The sequence below is a fragment of the Raphanus sativus genome, chromosome 6 (assembly GCF_000801105.2).
Source record: "Raphanus sativus cultivar WK10039 chromosome 6, ASM80110v3, whole genome shotgun sequence".
Taxonomy (NCBI): domain Eukaryota; kingdom Viridiplantae; phylum Streptophyta; class Magnoliopsida; order Brassicales; family Brassicaceae; genus Raphanus; species Raphanus sativus.
The window spans coordinates 46,823,535-46,841,851 of record NC_079516.1 but is presented as its reverse complement, the minus strand read 5'-3'; the positions used below and the strand labels follow the sequence as shown (position 1 = coordinate 46,841,851).

Genomic DNA, 18,317 nt, shown 5'->3' with positions numbered 1-18,317 from the left:
GTATTTCTTAACTGGAATGATTTTTTTAATGTGCACCAATAAATATTAGAGACAAAAAAATTCACATCGGAAAATAGAAAGGATATTAGATATTATATAAGAGAGATTGATCAATTTATTTACCATCAACTGATTTTAACTTAAAAACACATATAATTAACATAGTATCAGATGTCGACTTTTATAGTCTAATTGATCTGTTTTGATCAGGTCCCAAGTTAGTCTATCGATCCGGCTCAAAATTAGTCAATGATCCTTACATGAATATGATAGATCTTATCTTTCATGATGAAACACTTTTTGTATACTTTTTTGTAACTTACTTTTTGCAACGAAATCTTTTTTTTTGTTCTTTTTTTTTAATCCCGTGTAAGAAAACAAAAGCAAAAACGGTTGGGTTGGGAGGTTTGATTCGCTCAACTTCCTCCATCTAACCCATCTTCGTTAACTCCGCTTAAGTGTTTCTTTTTTTTTTCTGTTTTAAAGGATACAAAACTAGTCTGTCTGAATGCGCTCACTGCTTCACCGTACTAAACTACGCACTCCTTTGAAAGCTCATTCTCTTATCCTGCGCACCCTTCCTTCCACCATGGCCACCTCCTACTCTTCTTCCTTCCTCCTCCCTTCCGTATCTCTCAACAACTCCTCCCGAAATGGCTCCTCGATCAACAAGAATCTCAACCGATCTAGAGTTTCCATGAGCGTCTCCTCCGCTGGATCCCAGACTCTCAACGACTCTCTCTTCGCCGATTACAAACCCACCTCTGCTTTTCTCTTTCCCGGTCAGGTAATTAGTAAATTTCGAAAATGCCAAGACTTTAAGATTCTGCTTATATGAAAGGTTCCACCTTTACAGATCTGCTTTTGTTTGTAATTGTTATTGCAAAGTACATACATTGTAGTCTAAAAAGAGTGAATTTTTGAAATATATATGTAATTAGGGAGCTCAAGCAATAGGGATGGGCAAAGAGGCTCAGAGTGTTGCTGCAGCTGCTGACTTGTATACCAAAGCTAACCATATCTTAGGGTATGTATCTATCTATCTATCTTCCCTTTTGTTTCTTTTTCTTCATTCTATCTACGTGATTGAATAATCAAAACCATATTGTGGGCTTTCAGGTATGATCTTCTGGACATTTGTGTTAATGGACCAAAAGAGAAGCTTGATTCCACTGTCATCAGCCAGGTTCATCTTCTTTATGTTCCAGATCTCCTTTCTTGTCGCTTCTATCTACCAGAACGGAGTGTTTTTATGATATTTTTTTTGTGTGTACAATTCTGTATGGTTTATTAAGAGTTCTTGGTTTCTCATTTTTCTCAGCCTGCTATTTATGTCACAAGTCTAGCAGCAGTTGAGTTACTTCGTGTCCGTGAAGGCGGCGAGCAGATAATTAACTCCGTTGATGTGACTTGTGGTCTCAGCTTGGGAGAGTACACTGCTCTCGCTTTTGCTGGAGCCTTCAGGTTAGTTTAATCAATCATACAACAGGCCAATGTTGGCACATAATATCAGTTCTGTTTTCTGTGATAAAATATGTTTTTTTTTATTTGGTTCCATTTACCTCTGTCCTGCACAATTGACTTATCTTCCTTCTTTTCTCTGTTACTGCGTTTACTCTCAAGCTTCGAGGATGGGCTCAAGCTTGTAAAACTTAGAGGAGAAGCCATGCAGGTGAGATTTTATAAACTTCATTTTGTATATCATTCGTTGATTATGTCAAGTTTAAGTTGATGTTGTGGTTGGCTGAACCTTGTTTTTAAACTTCAAACAGCTGTTTTTGGTTTTTAAAAAATGCTTTTTTTTCAGGCGGCTGCGGATGCTGCTAAGAGTGCCATGGTTAGTATCATAGGATTGGACTCTGAAAAAGTTCAGCAGTTGTGTGATGCAGCAAATCAAGAAGTAGAAGAAGCTGACAAAGTTCAGATCGCTAACTACTTATGTCCGGTATATTATATCTCCTTCTCATGCCATTATAATTACAATTGTTGTAAAAACCATATCCACATTCCAATTACACGTGTTCTATTTACAGGGTAATTACGCAGTCTCTGGAGGTCTTAAGGGTATCGAGGTTGTTGAAGCCAAAGCTAAGTCATTCAAGGCCCGCATGACCGTAATACTCTCTCTCTTTCTCGATTCTCTTCCGTTATGGGCGTCTAATCTTCCTCGAGGAGGCTGTAATAAAACAATGCTTGTTGGCGGTTGGCTGGTGGTGTAGGTTCGTCTAGCTGTTGCAGGTGCTTTCCACACTAGTTTCATGGAGCCAGCAGTGTCGAGACTAGAAACTGCATTGGCAGCAACGGAGATCAGAAGTCCGAGGATCCCAGTGATCTCCAATGTGGATGCACAGCCTCATGCTGATCCAGACACTATCAAGAAGATACTTGCTCGCCAGGTAAACAAAAAATCAATACTCAGTAAAGCTTATGTATTACCTTTTTTTTTTTTTTTGTGGAACGCAAAGATAAAAACAAGAGTGTTGAAACCTCAGGTGACATCTCCAGTCCAATGGGAGACAACGGTGAAGACTCTCTTATCTAAAGGGCTTAAAAGCAGCTATGAACTGGGACCTGGAAAGGTAGTTTTCTCTAAGACTTGTAAATCCATGTTATAGCTTGAAGTTTCTTCTTCTTCTTCGTCTAAGTTTTGTGTGTTTTGAACACTCAGGTGATTGCAGGGATATTCAAGAGAGTAGACAAAAGTGCCAGTGTTGAAAACATCAGTGCCTGAGACGCTCTTGCTAAGCTTTTTATTCATGTATTTTGAGTTGAGAATCTCTCTGGTGCTTCGAAATTTAAAGTTTTGTATCGAAATATTTATGTAACACTTAGCTTGTTGAGATATCTTTTTTTTTCTTCTTAATTTCCAGTTGATGAAAGGGCAAACACGTCATATACAACAAAAAAGATTGTGTGTTTTCTTAATATGTGTGAAAACTCTAAAACATACATCTTTTTAAAAAACAGAGGGAGTAATATCTAATGGGGTTTTTTTGTTTGTTTTTCTTTACTAAATAAAGTAGTGTGTATTTTCAACACTTCATATGCAACAAAAGACCGTGTTATATATCTAGTGGGTTTTGGGTTGGCTTCTCATAAATTTTTTTGTTTGTTTCTTTCACTAAATAAAGTAGTGTTTATTTTCAACATTAAAAAAAATTGTTGACCAAAAACAACTGGAAAGGATGAGCTCAGGTTAAAGCGAGGTTTATATCACATCCGAAGATTCATCACCACAGCTCAAGATATTTTCATCATCGCTCATCCTATATTGCACCAGCCGGGAATCGAACCCGGGTCTGTACCGTGGCAGGGTACTATTCTACCACTAGACCACTGGTGCTGATTGTTTATTCTCCTTTTTGTTCTCTCTTAATAATATCACCAATGTGGAAGACTATTGGAGGTACATATGTTGTTAAGGTTTCTTCTAATGCTAGGAATTCGGGTATTTGGACCGGTTTTTTTTATGGTTATGAGACATAGTTACAAAAAATGTTGTAATATTTCTATTTTAATGTTAAGAGATGTAAATCACCATATAGTTTTTCCTCTTATTTCAATTTTATCATATTATACATCATACATCATTTTTCCTTTTACCCATATTTTTCATTTTCCCTTTTTGTTTCATTATTATATAATTTAGTTTTCGTTGTATCAGTTTCTTAATTCTTATTTTTGTTGATTATGTCATTAGTTGAGACGACTATAATTATAGTTGAAAGATAACACTGTATAAGTTTCATAGATGATTTTTCATAAAAAGTGTAAGAAAACCTATATTTCAACGTTGCTCAAAGAAATCTGAAGTTTGATTCTTGATAAAATTTTGGATATTGGAGATCAAAACTTGTTTCAGTTCCATAATAGTATAAAAGATCATCGTATTAACACAAGACAAAGGTTAATATCTATTTGGAGCAACGAGGATATGCACCAAGTCATGATCTAATCCACCTTTGTTATTATATAACCCCATAGCGTATATTTAATTTGAACTAGATTTTGATCCGCGCTTTTGAAGCGCGGGATATTTTAACATGAAAAATTTTACTAATAATTTAACAAATATTTTGGTAATTTTTAAAGAGTGTGTATTTAAAATATTTTTGCATTTAAATCAGTATTTTTAAATTCAACCCGATTGTGATTATACCGGTTAATCCGGAGATCTGACAATTCAATTTATGTTTTTAAAATATTCATATTAAAAAATCACTAAAACCCGAGACTAACCGATTGAACTGATGGATGACCGATATGTAATATAATTAGATCTAAAATGTAATAGTTTCATAATTTGTAATTTTATAATCGAAATTTTAAAGTTTACTATTTTACAATTTATGAAATTATGAAGTTTCTACAAAATTTTAAAGAGAAAATGATAGATATAAAATAATTAAGATTAATTATTGTATTATTTGAAAACATTGATAGTAGTATAAAAATATATTGTTTGAAAACATTGATAGTAGTATAAAGAAATAAGTATATTATTTGGAAACGTTGATAGTAGTATAAAGAAATAAGTATATTGTTTAGAAACATGGATAGTAGTATAAAGAAAGGAACATTAGTGATTTAATGTATGTTTAACTATAAAGTATAAATGTGTATTTAATTTAAAAACTTACAAAATAAATGTTAGGTCCAACAAAATGTTTCTGTTTTAATAAGATAGATTTACGGTCTTTTATATACTTTAAAGCCAAGTAAGTTACAAAAGTGTTGTCCTCTGGAATTCTACAGTGGATAAATCTAGGACCACTTACTAAGATCTCGAATCATAACTACCAATAAGAAACTCAAAAGTAATGTGTTTATATATGCACTACATAAAGTAGTATGATATTATGATCACCTTCCACCACCATAAGGATATATATATATATATATATATATATACAAGTCTTTGTTCCATCAACAAAACTTCATCTTTGATTAAGAACAAAAAAGAAGGGAGTTATGGGGAAGAAATTGAGTTCACTAAAACGCGAAGTGAGAATAGTAGAAGCAATAAACGTGGAGATCAAGTCACAAGCTAGTACTCTGTTCGTTAGGTTCTATCTCTTCAGCATGACATAACAGAAAAATAGAAGTAAACACAAAAGAGATATGTAAGAAATCAGAAAACCTCATATGGGATCAATCTTTTGGTCTTGAGTGTCAAGGAGACGAAGAAGCAGTCGAGGAACTGAAGCAACAAAAGTCAGTTTTCCGAACTAAGGAGGAGGAAACATCTTCTTTTCTGAGGAAGTCATTGAGATCAGAGGTTGTGGGGAGAGAAGTTTCATGGGAATCGGTTTTCGAGTCAAGGGGCATGGAGATGAAAGTTGTGTCTAGTTGAAAGTAGATTTAAAAGTCCAAGCTTTAGAGATGAAGAAGATGTTGACCAACTAGAAAGAGAAGCTTTGTGCTCTAGATTGTATTTAAGTAAAGAAAACAGATTTTGATTCAAATTAACAAACTCAAGTAACATAGATAGATAGTTTGCAGAACCAGTTTCGCAACTCTTATTAAACAAAAACAAACCAGGAGAAAAAAAAGGGAAACAGAACCAGTTTTCAAACATCTCTTCATCATGCATCTTCATAACCCAATCCTGATAGTTCTGCTCCAGTTGTGTGCTGCTGAGTTGTTTTCCTTCTTGGTGAATCACCATTTTGACATCTGCAAAACAAGAATTCATTCTAATATCATGTACCAAGAGAAGAGGAAAGTTTGCAGAGGGACTTTACTGACCAGCATCCTTGTCTTTATCTGTTGATTTACTACCGAAGTTTCTTAGAGCCACTGAGAAAGGATTTGGGCTAAAACCATCATCCAACTGCAGCCATGAAGTGTATAGATTCATAAAACAATAACAAACCAGAGGTGCACATATACAACTGACTATGCATACCTATGCAAGAAGAGTCCTTTGAGGCGATGGACACTTCTTGATCTCCAACTGTGTCGAGAATATCTCTAGGAGGCCCTGAAACACAGATTACATAATTAATAATGATCTTCAAACCTAATAAAACTTGAAGGACATAACCAACACACAAAAAAATAAAAGACTTATTACCGCAATAATATCACTCTTTACTTTTGTTTCTTTCTTTGGCTTTGAAGAACAATTGTTGTGCAGTTTCTTTTTGTTAAAAACATTTCTGCAATGAGAAAAATAAATCGTCTCTATACTAAAGAAGCCAACTGGTATTTCATATATTTGAAAAAGATATAGCAAATGTATGATTAAAACTTTATATATTGAAAATGGTTGATTTTTTGTTTTTTGTGGTTTTCTGTTACTAACTATTTGATAAAATTGGATTCAAACTTGACTTATGATAGCACATGTTAATTAAGAAAACTATAATCAAGTCACAACGTTCAAAGATACTAATTGATGTAATTGACATAACCTTACCATATCTTCATGCTTAGAAAACTTAACATATTAAAAAAAGTTGATGTAATTGCATTCAATGTTTCATAAAATTTAACAAGTAAAATTGACATATGACTTAGAGTACGGCATAATTTAAATAAAACTAAAGAATAATAAGTTATTTTAAAGTTTAAGATGTCATTTTGTTGCTAGCTAAACATAGTACTCGAGTAAAATTATTTTTAACTAGATTATGCCTTTTGTCTCCGTAATACTCTTATAACTTATGTTATCAAGTAAATAAATTTGGTATCCACTCTTATCAAAACTATTGTTTATCTATTTGATACAATTTATATTCAGTTTTATGTATGTAACTTTTAAGGTATTGAAAAATGAAGTTTTGCAGTATTACAATGTATGATAAATTTTAAGGATAATGAATGCATCAGATTATATTTAGGATTCTAGGTCGGTTTTGTTTTGTAATCTTATGCAGTTTTAATTCAATTATGTTTAGAATGATTTAGATCTATTTTATTTGATTTGAGGTTTATTACAAAATCTTTTACGATTAAAATTCTTATTTAGTGGTTCATTATCAATCTAACCAACAAGACTAACATTTTATTTTAATAGATATTTTTCTATGATAAACTAGACCATTTTGCATGTTTTTTTAGAAAAGTATTTATTTTATTAAAAACAGTATGAAAGATCGGAATACAGGCATTTAAATCTTCAAATATTTGCAATCGGCAATTTTAATACCGAACTATAGCTTCCGTGATTTAATCCCCAACTAGTTGTTGATCGGGTTCGGGCCAAGAAAATCAGCAATTAAGCCTAATTTCATCACATCACAGCTCTTTAATGTACCAGCCGGTCATCGAACCGGGGTTACTGTTCTACCACGAAGACCACTGGTGGTGATGTCTTTCTGATAAACCGATTCTTTATTCTGTCATATAATCTCTACAAACTGACAGAGTAACAGCCACATGATGGAAACAGAGTGAGTAGACACAGAAAGAGAAAACAAGACGATTGTTGCTGCTAGGAAATAAATGGCGATTCCGATGACAAGAATAATGGTTCCTCAGGCAAGCTCTTCGCTTCGTCTCTCCCATCTAACTCTATCCAAACCCACTCGCGTTGATTCCCTCTGCCGCTGTGCTCCATCAGAACTCCAACCACTTCGGTCTGGACTCTCTCTGTCTGCAGGAGTTCACGCTATCCCGCATCCAGATAAGGTACTTGTTTCTTTGTGTAATAATGATATGATGCCACAATAAAAGAAAAGAGAATTGAAAATAGAGAGGCTTCTGATAGGTAGAGAAAGGTGGGGAAGATGCTCTCTTTGTAAGTAGCTATAGAGGTGGTGTCATTGCTGTGGCGGATGGTGTTTCCAGGTATATATATCCGATCATAACCGTTTTTTTTTCTTTTAATTCTTTGCTTATGGGTTTATCATGTTGTTTTCGATAAAGTTTTGTATCTTTTATTCTCTCAGCTGGGCTGAACAAGATGTTGACCCTTCCTTGTTCTCAGAAGAGCTCATGGCTAATGCTTCTCGTCTAGTTGATGATGAAGAGGTAGTTTTGGTTATCTTTTTGAGTGATTTCTTGCTTCTAATTCTTCCTTTTTTTTTTCTTTTTTTTTTTTGGACACAGGTGAGATATGATCCTGGTTTCCTAATTGACAAAGCTCATACCGCAACTACTTCCAGAGGTTCTGCTACAATGTGAGATTTTTTTAATTTTTAATCCTCATTGCTATTCTCTTCAAAGGTTTGTTTATCCGTTTTTGATGTGGGGGGGTTGGTTATTTGGTGAAGCAGTATTGTAGCCATGCTTGAGGAAGTTGGTGTTCTGAAAATAGGCAATGTTGGAGACTGTGGACTTAAGCTTCTCCGACAAGGTTTCGTCTTCTCCTTCTGTAACCTGAGATACTAGATTGTTTCAGTGTTCAGCCTTCGAGGAAGAGATTTTGATTCGGTTCTAATTCTGCAGGCCAGATCATTTTCTCGACTACTCCACAAGAGCATTACTTTGACTGTCCCTATCAACTTAGCTCTGAAGGGTCTGCTCAAACATATCTAGACGCCTCGGTAAATAAATCTCTACCAACCTTTCATGTTTTGTACCTCTTGAAACACTCTTTTCTTATTACTTGAAGCAGTTTAACGTAATGGAAGTAAAGAAAGGAGACGTGATCGTGATGGGTTCAGACGGGCTTTTCGATAACGTATTTGATCATGAGATTGTTAATATAGTGACCAAACATGCAGATGTGGCTGAATCATGTACGTGTGTATCATATAAAATTAACTAATCTTGCCTACGTATATAATCTGAAAGTTCAGAAAGTGACATTGTTTTTTTCTGGTACAACTATGGCAGCGAGATTACTAGCTGAAGTGGCGAGTAGCCATTCAAGAGATCCAGGCTTTGAGTCTCCATATGCACTGGAAGCAAGAGCCAAGGTAGGTTTTTTAACCAAACCAATAATGGATTTCCCTGTTTGTTTTCTGACTCCATGTACATGCGGTTTGACATGAAACAGGGGTTTGATGTTCCGCTCTGGAAGAAGGCATTGGGAATGAAGCTTACAGGTAAAAAGAAATTGTCAGTTTCATTATTACAGAAAGAGCAGTTTCTGAGTTGATCTTTGGTTCTGCAGGAGGGAAGCTTGATGATGTGACTGTAATCGTTGCCCAAGTGGTGGACTCTTGAGTCTTAAGTGATCATTTTTCTCATTATTCTTTTGTAAAATGAAACTTGTCATTTGTATTGGAGCATCTTATCAAAGAAATTGAATCTTTATCCTTGTGAATTGACTTCTTTAAAGCTCATCTATTCCTTTTAGTATTATCTCATCAAAACAAATTTAAAATACAAAATTTTCTAAACGACGAAAGCAAATCAGACAACATTATTGCATGAAAACCGATCAGTATACAAACAGAGATCTCTCTAACGAGCCTAGTGTGTCTAACACTAAGAACAGCAGCGCTATGTTGTGTATGGTCTTCTTCAAGGCGCGCCATTGACATCATGAAAGAATGATTTGACAGTTTCGTAAGTGGACCAGCAGATAGCAGCAGCTGGAGCATGGAAGAGCATTCTTGGTAGCCATCCTCTAGCAAGTCCTCTATACCCATCTTTCTTAATGATCGTGCGAAACACATCGCTTATAGAACCGCTCTTGAAACGGTCACAACCGCACACACCCTGAAACATCACCACATACAAAATGATCAAAGCCTACTACTATTTCAATCCTATAGTCTACATAACTGCACACATCATCTAAGCATCATAACTATGTAATCTACTAACCTGACATTGCAACTGCGTCTTGACAACATCAAGCGGCGTGGTTAAAACAGCAGCCAAGCCACCAGCAGCAGCTCCAGCAGTAGCATACACCAACAAACCTTCCTCCTCCTCTCCTCCGCCACCAACAAACTCCGGAGAAATCTCCCTCAACCCCCTCTTAACCGCCTCGTAAGTCGCGAAATGAACAGCGGTAAACGGAGCATTCATAAGCACAGTCGTCCTATAAGAAGCATAAAAAGCACCAAACCCTTCCTCCCTCATCACCCTCTTCACACAATCCCAAACCCCTCCGTACATCCCCTTCCCGATCTGCAGCCTCTGCTTAACCACATCCATCGGAGTAAACACGGCGTCGCTCGCCACGGTGGCGAGCGCGCCGGAAACCGCGTGAGCCAAAGAGTTGTTGGGGTTCCCGCCGGAGAGATATTTCTTGGAGACTTCGTAGAAGGAGAAGTAGACGGCGTGAGCCGGGCCGGCGCCGAGGCCCATGGCCCAAATGCCTCGGTAGAGAGCTGACGGGCCTTCCGTTTTGATGATGGAGCGGAAAGCTTGGGTGATGCCGACGGGTTTGATGGGGCAGGAGCGGATGGTTTGCATGTGGGTTTTGATCGTGTCGACTGGGAACATGGACATGTGTTCGACGGAGCCGGCTATCGAGCCGGCGACCATGAGGTGCCAGAAGCGGAGTTTGTCGTTTTGAGATGGGATGAGGACGGTTGGATGGAAATCGGGTGGTTGTGGGATGGGGCGGAGGTCGGGTGTTGTGGCAGCTTCTGTCGCCATTTGTCTGGGATGCGAGAGGGAAAGGACGGAGAGTGTTGTTGAATTAGGGTTCCAAGATAGTTGGAGAGAGCGATTCCCAATTCACTCTGGAATCTCCGACAAGAGAGCGGCGGTTTTAACTCTACTTGGGCTTTTACATCTTTTCCCCCTAAAGTATATGTATATTGTCTTAAGAGATCCCTTGTCTTAAAGTATATGTACATGTTTGTTTTGTCTTAAATTACATTGTACAAATATTTAAAAAACCACTCACTCAGAAAAAAAAAAGTTACTTTAATATTTTCACCCAATTAAAAAAATAACTAAAAATACATTTATATATTTTTATTAATTAACATATTTAGTTAAATAGTGTGTGAGAGAAATTATACTCTATTAGGAAAAAATACGTAAATTACTTTTATTAACAACAAAAATGTCTTATATGAACAGATATCAGATAATAACAAGCCGGATAACAAATTTGTTTCATACTTGTTACTTATTTGTACTTGTAAGTATGTAAATTCTAATACTTTATACTCAACTTGACAACGATAAGTACTTCAAAAACTAATAAGAATCAGGGCTGAGTAAGATGAGGAAAGAGTCTTTCTGCCCAAGCTATACATAGTTGCACACTTTCAAACCCCACCATCACTAAGCATTCAGATCAACTACTCAACTATATGCTACTTTTTCAGTTTGGTCTGAGATTAGCTTAAGAGTTACTGTAACTAGTCATTGTCACTGATGTAAATTGTAGAGTCCTCTTGACCGCCTTTTTACAAAAATAAAAATAAAGTTAAAGATATGATCAAAAGAGTCTAACAAATGATCCATATTGATTTAATACATATCTATGCAAAGTTCGAGTCTTTACAAACTCATACATATTCTTAGAAATCACAATAGAAACATGCAACATAATGCTCACACAATCTTGGTAATATCTTTCAAGAAAGAGTCAATATTAACATCAGAAGAACCAAAGTTTGCAACTGATCCACGACATATCTCACTAAGATGACAAGCCCTACTTCTCATCTCTTTCCCTTCTTCACTCTCTCCATCCATAAATCTCTTCACCGATTCCTTTATCTCGTCTCTCCTTATCAACTCCGTCTTCTTATTGCTCTTGATCCTCATCCCCACCCTCCAGTCCTCAACAATCATCTTAGCATTCAAAATCTGATCCCAAAACAAAGGAAACGTCAGCATCGGTACTCCAGAATATATCCCTTCCAACGTCGAGTTAAACCCACAATGTGTCCAAAACCCTCCTACAGCTGCATGGCACAACACACGCAGCTGATCACACCAGCTCACCACAAAACCCGAGCTACCTTCAAGAGCCTCTTTCATCTTCGACTCTCCCCCACGAGCCACCCAAAGAAACGGAACTCCACTCTCTCTCACTCCCCCCACTATCTCCTCCATCTCAGCTTCCGAGACCGAAAGAAAACTCCCCTGAGATATGTAAAGAACAGACCTTTCAGGTTGTTCATCAAGCCATTTAATGTACTCAGGTTCGCTGACTTCATTTCCAGCGGAGAGTTCCTCGAATGGTATTAACGGACCGGTGGTGTAAACCGGGAAATCAAACTTCGAAGTGAAAAAGTCTAGCGCTTTTGGTTCCAGCTCGTAAGCAGAAGGGAATAGAAGATACTTAGCTTTTGAGAGCTCATCGAAACATGGCCTTACTTTGTTGAACACTTGGTGGCTGAAGCCGCGGTAGATCTCCGGCAAGTCACCGAGTCTCGTCGGAGATAAACCGGGAATGTAGTCAACAACTTCGTCTTCTTTCGACTCTAGAAACAAAACCAAGATTCAAGAATCAAATATTAACGATAAAATATTAATAAAGTTTGTAACTTCATACTTCATTACCGATAAAACATTAATAAAGTTTGTAACCTTAAACTTTATTACCGATAAAACATTAATAAAGTTTGGAAGTTTGGAACTGTACCTGACGCTTCGACGGGAAAATGGCCGTGAGCTGCGAGAAGACCGGAGTGGATGAAGAGGGAGAGAATCGTGGCTGACTCAGTCCAGAGAGAAGCTACCGGAATATTCCTCCGCGTGCCGACACGCACTGCCCACAGCACGAACGTGTCGGAGATGATTACTGTCGGAGGCGGAGAGCCGAGGTGGTCAAGTAACTGCTCGAACGGCTCCTCTAAGTTGGTGTAGATGGCGTCGACGAAGCCGGTGAAGTTGTTGGCGCGGACTAGCTCGGAGGGGATGAGGTTGGGGAGAGTGGCGAAGTGGATACGGTCGGGTTTCGGGTCGGACCCGATGAAGCCGAGCCATTCTTCGGTGACGACGAACGTGACGAGGAGGGTAGGGTCTCGGAGGAGGAGGAGTTTGCAGAAGTTCATCATGGGGTTGATGTGGCCTCTTCCGGGCCAAGGCATGGCCACCACGTGGCAGATTCCGAATGGTTGTGGTTTGATAACATGATCCATAATGCACGGAGTGAGTGGTTCTGCTTACTGCTGAGACTAATGTGTGAGAACAGAGCAAGAAGACAACACGTTCGTGAGCTTGTAAGTGGTATAGTCGTATATAGCTAATCATTTGTGTGGTAAACGTTTTCAGAGACGCAACAAAGTATATCAATCAAATATGTTTTTATGTGAATCAGTTGAAAATAGTTGTTGAATTGTATGGAAAAGAATTAGGTAAGCAAAGCATCATTAAAAAATTAAGGACATATTCTATAAATCCCAAAATATCATAAATAACTGAAATAATATACCAAGATTTTCAAAACACAAATTTTTGGATGTGCTAAACAAATTTTTAACAGCATCTTTTTACGTTTTCAAACTAATTCATTACTATTAGCGATTTGTAAAGATAAATTCATTTAACTCTGTATTAATGTTTTCACAAAAATTTGACTAAATTCCATCATAATTTTATCATCGTTTATTAATATGAAATTTTACATTTAAAATATAACTATAATTTATTCAATATATTCATTAATGAAAGTTTCAGAACAATGTTACACAATTATTGATTATTATAAAAATTATAAGGAGGTGTATATTGAACTTAGCATTTTAGGGAGTTTTGAAGTTTGTTTAAAACTCCATGTTATTCAACTGATGAGTTTAAAAACAAAATCCATATCATGTTTTATTGAACATAGAACCTATGTGAAATCTTTGTCAAAAAAAAAAAAAACCTATGTGAAATCACTTCAAAGCACTTGTAATCTCATGTTATTTAATTAACAATTTATAAAAATTAAATCAAATTCAGTGTTATTCAAAACTAAACAATATTTTGAAAGAAAAGTTGTGAATTGGATTTCAGAATATTTTGCATCTATTTTTAGTTATAAGTTGTCCGTATAGAAAACTCACCTATACAGGGTTATTTGAAGAGACTTCATAAAATAACATTCGAGAAACAAAATTGCAGAACTATTTCAGATCTATTTTCTTCTTACATTGAAATCTAAATCTAATTCTTTTTCACTCAGCAATCAGTCATGCCTCATTGGTTTCTCCCTACTTTTACTTCTTTAACGGAAAAAAAAATCACCCAAATAACTTTAAAATCCACCTAAAACCCACAAAACTTTAAACACTCTAAACCTTTTAAAAATATTATTTATATATAAATATTTTCAAAAAATAAATGAAAATATGCCCCTTAGAACTTATGTTTGGGTATACAGTCAATTTGTCATATGGATCGGCTAGAACTTATGTTTTACTGTGCGTATATTTGACAAACTTGATTAGATCTTTATGTTTGGTCGACCTTTAGTATTACCTGTTTTTGGTAGATTTCAAAAAATTGTGGAAGCACCTAATGCAACTGATTAAAGTTCAAAGGTTATCTCCAATTTGAATCTCAAACTAGCGATTTCTTACAATTATAGAATACAAAACTTATCAGAAGTTGCAATGCATTTATGCGTCCGTTATGGTTGTCTCGTGGAAAGAGAATCTTATATACAGAACCGTGAGGAGAGCATTATCGTGGAATCATAATCCGTTGTTGATCAATATTGTATATGTTTAGATAGTTGATTATGATATGTAATACAGTTAGAAATTATATAATGAAACGTGTGTTACTCAGTGTTAAAAGTTTCAAAAAAATATTTTTTTTAATAAAATCATTTTGAGAACATCATTACTAGAGAGTTTTCAGACTGAAACTCTCTCACAGATTATAATTAGTTTGAATCCTTTTTAAATTTTGAAAAATTCATGCCAAATTCTCAAATTTTATTTAAAGTCCCATATAAGTCCCATATAAAAAATATGTTTTTCTGTCCATAAAAAATATAACGGTATTACATATCATAAAAAGTACTCCATCTATGAACAAAGATTGTACTACATCTTTGAACAAAAAAATTTGAACAGGAAAAGGAAAATCACGGCATCACAAAGTTTCGTTATCAATAAAGATGTCGAATAGTATTTTCACATTTCACTATTTCATTGAATTATTTCAACTCTTGAACATACACCGAACTTCAGTCACACACAGAGATCTCTAACCACTAATAGAAAAGTAAAAATACCAAACAACAAAGAACTCACTGAGACTTAAGTCGTACTGTTAATATCCCTTATGAAAGCGTCAATGTTAGCATCAAACGACCCCTTTTCCGCAACCGCTCCTCGACATATCTCACTGAGGTCACAAGCCCTTCTTCTCATCTTCTTCCCTTCTTCACTCTCTCTATCCATTAACCTCTTCACTTCTTCCTTGATCTCTCCCCTTCCTATCAATAACTCTGTCTTCTTCCTCCTCTCAATCTTCATCCCCACCCTCCAATCCTCAACAACCATCTTCCCATTCAGAATCTGATCCCAATGCAACGGATACGCCAGCATTGGCACACCTGAATACATCCCTTCCAAAGTCGAGTTAAACCCGCAATGAGTCCAAAACCCACCTACAGCTGCATGGCACAGCACACGCAGCTGATCACACCAGCTCATCACAAAACCTAAGCTACCTTCAAGAGCCTCCTTCATCTTCGACTCTCCCTCACGAGCCACCCAAAGAAACGGAACTCCACTCTCTCTCACTCCTCCAACTATCTCCTCCATCTGAGCCTCAGAGACTGAAAGGAAACTACCCTGAGATATGTAAAGAACAGAGCTTTTCGCTTGTGCATCAAGCCACCTGATGTAATCAGGTTTGTTACGTTCATTTTCAACGGAGAGTTCTTGGGATGGTATCAAAGGACCGGCAGCGTAAACCGGGATATCGAGCATGGAGGTGAAAACGTCAATGGCTTTAGGCTCGAGCTCATAGGCTGTAGTGAAGAGAAGGCACTTAGCTCTAGGAAGCTCATCGAAACATAACTTGCTTTTCTTGAAAACATGGAGGATGTTACTGCTGAATAATGGCGGGAGATCTCGGAGTTTGGTCGGAGACAAACCGGGTATGTAATCTACGATCTCCTCTTCTTTTGCTTCTATATTCAATAACAGTCGAAACATCAAATCTTTTTGAGTTACTATGGTATTATTATTAACAGAGCTAGTCTTGAGATTTTGGGCCCATTGAAATAAAAATATGCATTTTAATTTTATCTAAATATTTAAAATATTCATTTTGGTTTGCTACCTGATGGTTCGAACAGAGCATGATCGTGACTTATGAGAAGATCCGAGTGAAGGAAGAGGGAGAGAATCGTTGCCGACATAGTCCAGAAAGAAACCACCGGAATATTCCTCCGTTCCCCGACACGAACGGCCCACACGACGTAAGTGTCGGCGATAATCACCGTCGGAGGAGGAGAGTTGAGGCGGTCAAGAAGCCGCTCGAACGGCTCTTGTAATATGTTGTGGACGGCGTCTACGAAGCCGTTGAAGTTGTTGGCACGGACGAGCTCGGAAGGGATGAGATTTGGGAGAGTAGCGTAATGGATCCGGTCGGGTTTCGAGTCTGATCCGATGAACCCTAGCCATTCTTCGGTGATGACGAACGTGACGATGAGGTTAGGGTCTCGGAGGAGGAGGCGTTTGCAGAGGTTCGTCATGGGGTTGATGTGGCCTCTCCCGGGCCAAGGAATGGCCACCACGTGTCGCAGTCCTTCGACTAGCTGAGGTTCAGTCGGATCCATAGGGCGAGAACTGAGAAGTGAGAGATTATGGTCACTGTCACCGTGTGAGACCAGAGCTTACGTTAAGTCATTGGACACGAGCACTTTTGAAGTCATTACAAAGTTCGACTTTGCCTCTTTCGATAAGACAAACAAATCTTCTTGTGTGGGCCAGCTTTGGCAACGTGGCAACGATTGGTCTTTTCTTGAATGTCATTATTACATATACAGTACAGACAAGGTCAGGCCCTAAAAACTAACGGAGTCTAAAGATTTGGAAAAATATGAAAGCTAGCAATATCTGATGTAATATTTTAAGGTCCAATACTATACTAATGGGCCTTCCTAAATATAAATATCGTCGTCGGATGGGTGTACTATACTTGCTGCAAATCTTTTGGTTTTCAAGTCTTTTATTTGGAATTTAGAAGAAAGTCGAGTCTGCGAGATGTATTTTTGAGTTGTTTATACTTTAGACTTAGATCATTTTTATACCATTTGCTTGCAAAAAAAAAAAAAACACACTAGCACATTTTTGATGTGGTTAAATTTGAAAATATATCTAATGAGAAAAAAGCTTTGTTTAGAATGTTTGGAAAATTCTCACCACCATCAACCAATATTATTTATAGAGAGAATTTTCTGATTATTTTTCTCATGATTCTTTTGGTATAAATAAATTTATGTTTTAGATATTATAATTAAAGCTATTTTTTAGACATTTTGGAAAATTTCTACCACTCTCTAACCAAGAATTTTCTGACTATTTTCTCATTAATTTACAAAACGTGATCCAACTGAAAGTTCGTTGAAGTCTGTATAAATTAATTTTGATATATGTAAAGCTCATTTTTTTCTGTCACCGTAATCAAACTATTTATCTGGAGTATTTGTTTTTTTTCTTTAATTATCTTAGCTGATTAGATCTGACAGACAAAGAAAACACTAGAGAATACATGGTCAGTATAAAATTTCAGGTTTACCAAAACAAATATTCTTTCCGTTTTATTATAAGTGTCATTTTGATATTTTCATGGAAATAGAAATTTGTGTAATAAATTAATATATTACTATTTAATGTATAATTAATTAAATGAGAATGATTAGATAAAAATTTATTAATTATTCAAAAAAGTAAAATAAATTTAATGAACAAATTATATTAGAATTATAAAACAATATTTATTTTGAAAAAAGTGACTTATTATGAAAAAGGTAGTACAAGTTTACATAAAATTGTTTTTTCTTTTCCTTTCACAGATGTTTCCTTTTATAAATTTAGCACGTGCATGGAGCACATGCACATCTACGTGTAACTAAGTAGATGTATACATGCGTTCTAAATCTAATGAGTAAATGACTAACGTATACATCTGCAATTCTAAGAGAACATTTTTTCTTTTGAAGAAAGGGTTCTCATTTTTTTTCAAAAAAAAAAAAGAAAAAAAGAAAGGGTTCTCACAATTCTAAGAGAATACTAATGAGTGATGTATACATTTGCAATTCTAAGAGAGGGTTTCGGTCAAACGCACTAAAAAGAGTTTTGTTCCCTTATAAGAAAAAAGGAAAGGAAATGTGTTACGCGTAAAATGTCAAAATATATATCATCCCAATAATTAAAATATTTATTATTTATGTATGATGCGAATAAGACAGTTATAAGTTATCTGGCTTGGTACGATCATCAAAAACAAGTTAAGAGCATTTAAATAATAAATTCTTAAGGAACTGATCGATC

At 36.2% G+C, this 18,317-nt stretch overlaps 5 protein-coding genes and 1 non-coding gene across 7 annotated transcripts; 2 read left to right on the top strand and 4 right to left on the bottom strand.

Annotated features, from left to right (window-relative positions):
- The first annotated feature begins 398 nt into the window (after nt 1-398).
- Nucleotides 399-2,863, top strand: LOC108806801 (uncharacterized). Its single transcript, XM_018578992.2, has 10 exons — nt 399-787; nt 942-1,027; nt 1,120-1,186; nt 1,322-1,464; nt 1,624-1,672; nt 1,808-1,945; nt 2,034-2,114; nt 2,220-2,396; nt 2,493-2,579; nt 2,669-2,863. The coding sequence occupies exons 1-10, from the start codon at nt 509-511 to the stop codon at nt 2,729-2,731; spliced, it is 1,170 nt and encodes a 389-aa protein (XP_018434494.2). The 5' UTR covers nt 399-508; the 3' UTR covers nt 2,732-2,863.
- Nucleotides 2,864-3,272: 409 nt separating this feature from the next.
- Nucleotides 3,273-3,343, bottom strand: TRNAG-GCC (transfer RNA glycine (anticodon GCC)). Its single transcript has one exon. It is a non-coding gene; the product is annotated as a tRNA-Gly (tRNA).
- A 3,923-nt stretch (nt 3,344-7,266) lies between these two features.
- LOC108805830 (probable protein phosphatase 2C 26) lies at nt 7,267-9,217 on the top strand. 2 transcript variants are annotated; one of them, XM_018577789.2, is made up of 10 exons: nt 7,267-7,635; nt 7,715-7,794; nt 7,896-7,977; nt 8,056-8,126; nt 8,223-8,302; nt 8,395-8,492; nt 8,561-8,687; nt 8,785-8,867; nt 8,948-8,996; nt 9,065-9,217. In XM_018577789.2, exons 1-10 carry the CDS (start codon nt 7,450-7,452, stop codon nt 9,115-9,117), a joined length of 909 nt encoding a protein of 302 aa, XP_018433291.1. In that variant the 5' UTR covers nt 7,267-7,449; the 3' UTR covers nt 9,118-9,217. The 2 variants fall into 2 exon arrangements, with proteins under 2 accessions (XP_018433291.1, XP_018433292.1); XM_018577790.2 differs by having other exon boundaries at nt 7,281-7,635; nt 8,564-8,687.
- Nucleotides 9,218-10,659, bottom strand: LOC108805829 (uncharacterized). Its single transcript, XM_018577787.2, has 2 exons — nt 9,724-10,659; nt 9,218-9,615 (listed from the first exon to the last, which is right to left on the bottom strand). The coding sequence occupies exons 1-2, from the start codon at nt 10,504-10,506 to the stop codon at nt 9,418-9,420; spliced, it is 981 nt and encodes a 326-aa protein (XP_018433289.2). The 5' UTR covers nt 10,507-10,659; the 3' UTR covers nt 9,218-9,417.
- Nucleotides 10,660-11,308: 649 nt separating this feature from the next.
- LOC108835234 (UDP-glycosyltransferase 87A1) lies at nt 11,309-13,121 on the bottom strand. Its single transcript, XM_018608516.2, has 2 exons — nt 12,458-13,121; nt 11,309-12,296 (listed from the first exon to the last, which is right to left on the bottom strand). Exons 1-2 carry the CDS (start codon nt 12,954-12,956, stop codon nt 11,419-11,421), a joined length of 1,377 nt encoding a protein of 458 aa, XP_018464018.1. The 5' UTR covers nt 12,957-13,121; the 3' UTR covers nt 11,309-11,418.
- A 1,772-nt stretch (nt 13,122-14,893) lies between these two features.
- On the bottom strand, nt 14,894-16,692 carry LOC108811488 (UDP-glycosyltransferase 87A2). Its single transcript, XM_018583535.2, has 2 exons — nt 16,102-16,692; nt 14,894-15,949 (listed from the first exon to the last, which is right to left on the bottom strand). Exons 1-2 carry the CDS (start codon nt 16,598-16,600, stop codon nt 15,069-15,071), a joined length of 1,380 nt encoding a protein of 459 aa, XP_018439037.2. The 5' UTR covers nt 16,601-16,692; the 3' UTR covers nt 14,894-15,068.
- Between the last annotated feature and the right edge of the window lie 1,625 nt (nt 16,693-18,317).

What these genes read in the sequence shown, in the direction of transcription:
- LOC108806801 (XM_018578992.2), top strand. Translation starts at nt 509, where the DNA reads ATGCGCTCACTGCTTCACCGTACTAAACTACGCACTCCTTTGAAAGCT. An exon ending in TTAGAGGAGAAGCCATGCAG is followed by an intron (nt 1,673 to 1,807) that starts GTGAGATTTTAT and finishes CTTTTTTTTCAG; the next exon opens with GCGGCTGCGGATGCTGCTAA. An exon ending in ATGAACTGGGACCTGGAAAG is followed by an intron (nt 2,580 to 2,668) that starts GTAGTTTTCTCT and finishes TTGAACACTCAG; the next exon opens with GTGATTGCAGGGATATTCAA.
- LOC108805830 (XM_018577789.2), top strand. Translation starts at nt 7,450, where the DNA reads ATGGCGATTCCGATGACAAGAATAATGGTTCCTCAGGCAAGCTCTTCG. An exon ending in GTCTAGTTGATGATGAAGAG is followed by an intron (nt 7,978 to 8,055) that starts GTAGTTTTGGTT and finishes TTTTGGACACAG; the next exon opens with GTGAGATATGATCCTGGTTT. An exon ending in TGCAGATGTGGCTGAATCAT is followed by an intron (nt 8,688 to 8,784) that starts GTACGTGTGTAT and finishes CAACTATGGCAG; the next exon opens with CGAGATTACTAGCTGAAGTG.
- LOC108805829 (XM_018577787.2), bottom strand. Translation starts at nt 10,506, where the DNA reads ATGGCGACAGAAGCTGCCACAACACCCGACCTCCGCCCCATCCCACAA. An exon ending in AGACGCAGTTGCAATGTCAG is followed by an intron (nt 9,616 to 9,723) that starts GTTAGTAGATTA and finishes GTGATGTTTCAG; the next exon opens with GGTGTGTGCGGTTGTGACCG.
- LOC108835234 (XM_018608516.2), bottom strand. Translation starts at nt 12,956, where the DNA reads ATGGATCATGTTATCAAACCACAACCATTCGGAATCTGCCACGTGGTG. An exon ending in TTTTCCCGTCGAAGCGTCAG is followed by an intron (nt 12,297 to 12,457) that starts GTACAGTTCCAA and finishes TTTTGTTTCTAG; the next exon opens with AGTCGAAAGAAGACGAAGTT.
- LOC108811488 (XM_018583535.2), bottom strand. Translation starts at nt 16,600, where the DNA reads ATGGATCCGACTGAACCTCAGCTAGTCGAAGGACTGCGACACGTGGTG. An exon ending in TGCTCTGTTCGAACCATCAG is followed by an intron (nt 15,950 to 16,101) that starts GTAGCAAACCAA and finishes TATTGAATATAG; the next exon opens with AAGCAAAAGAAGAGGAGATC.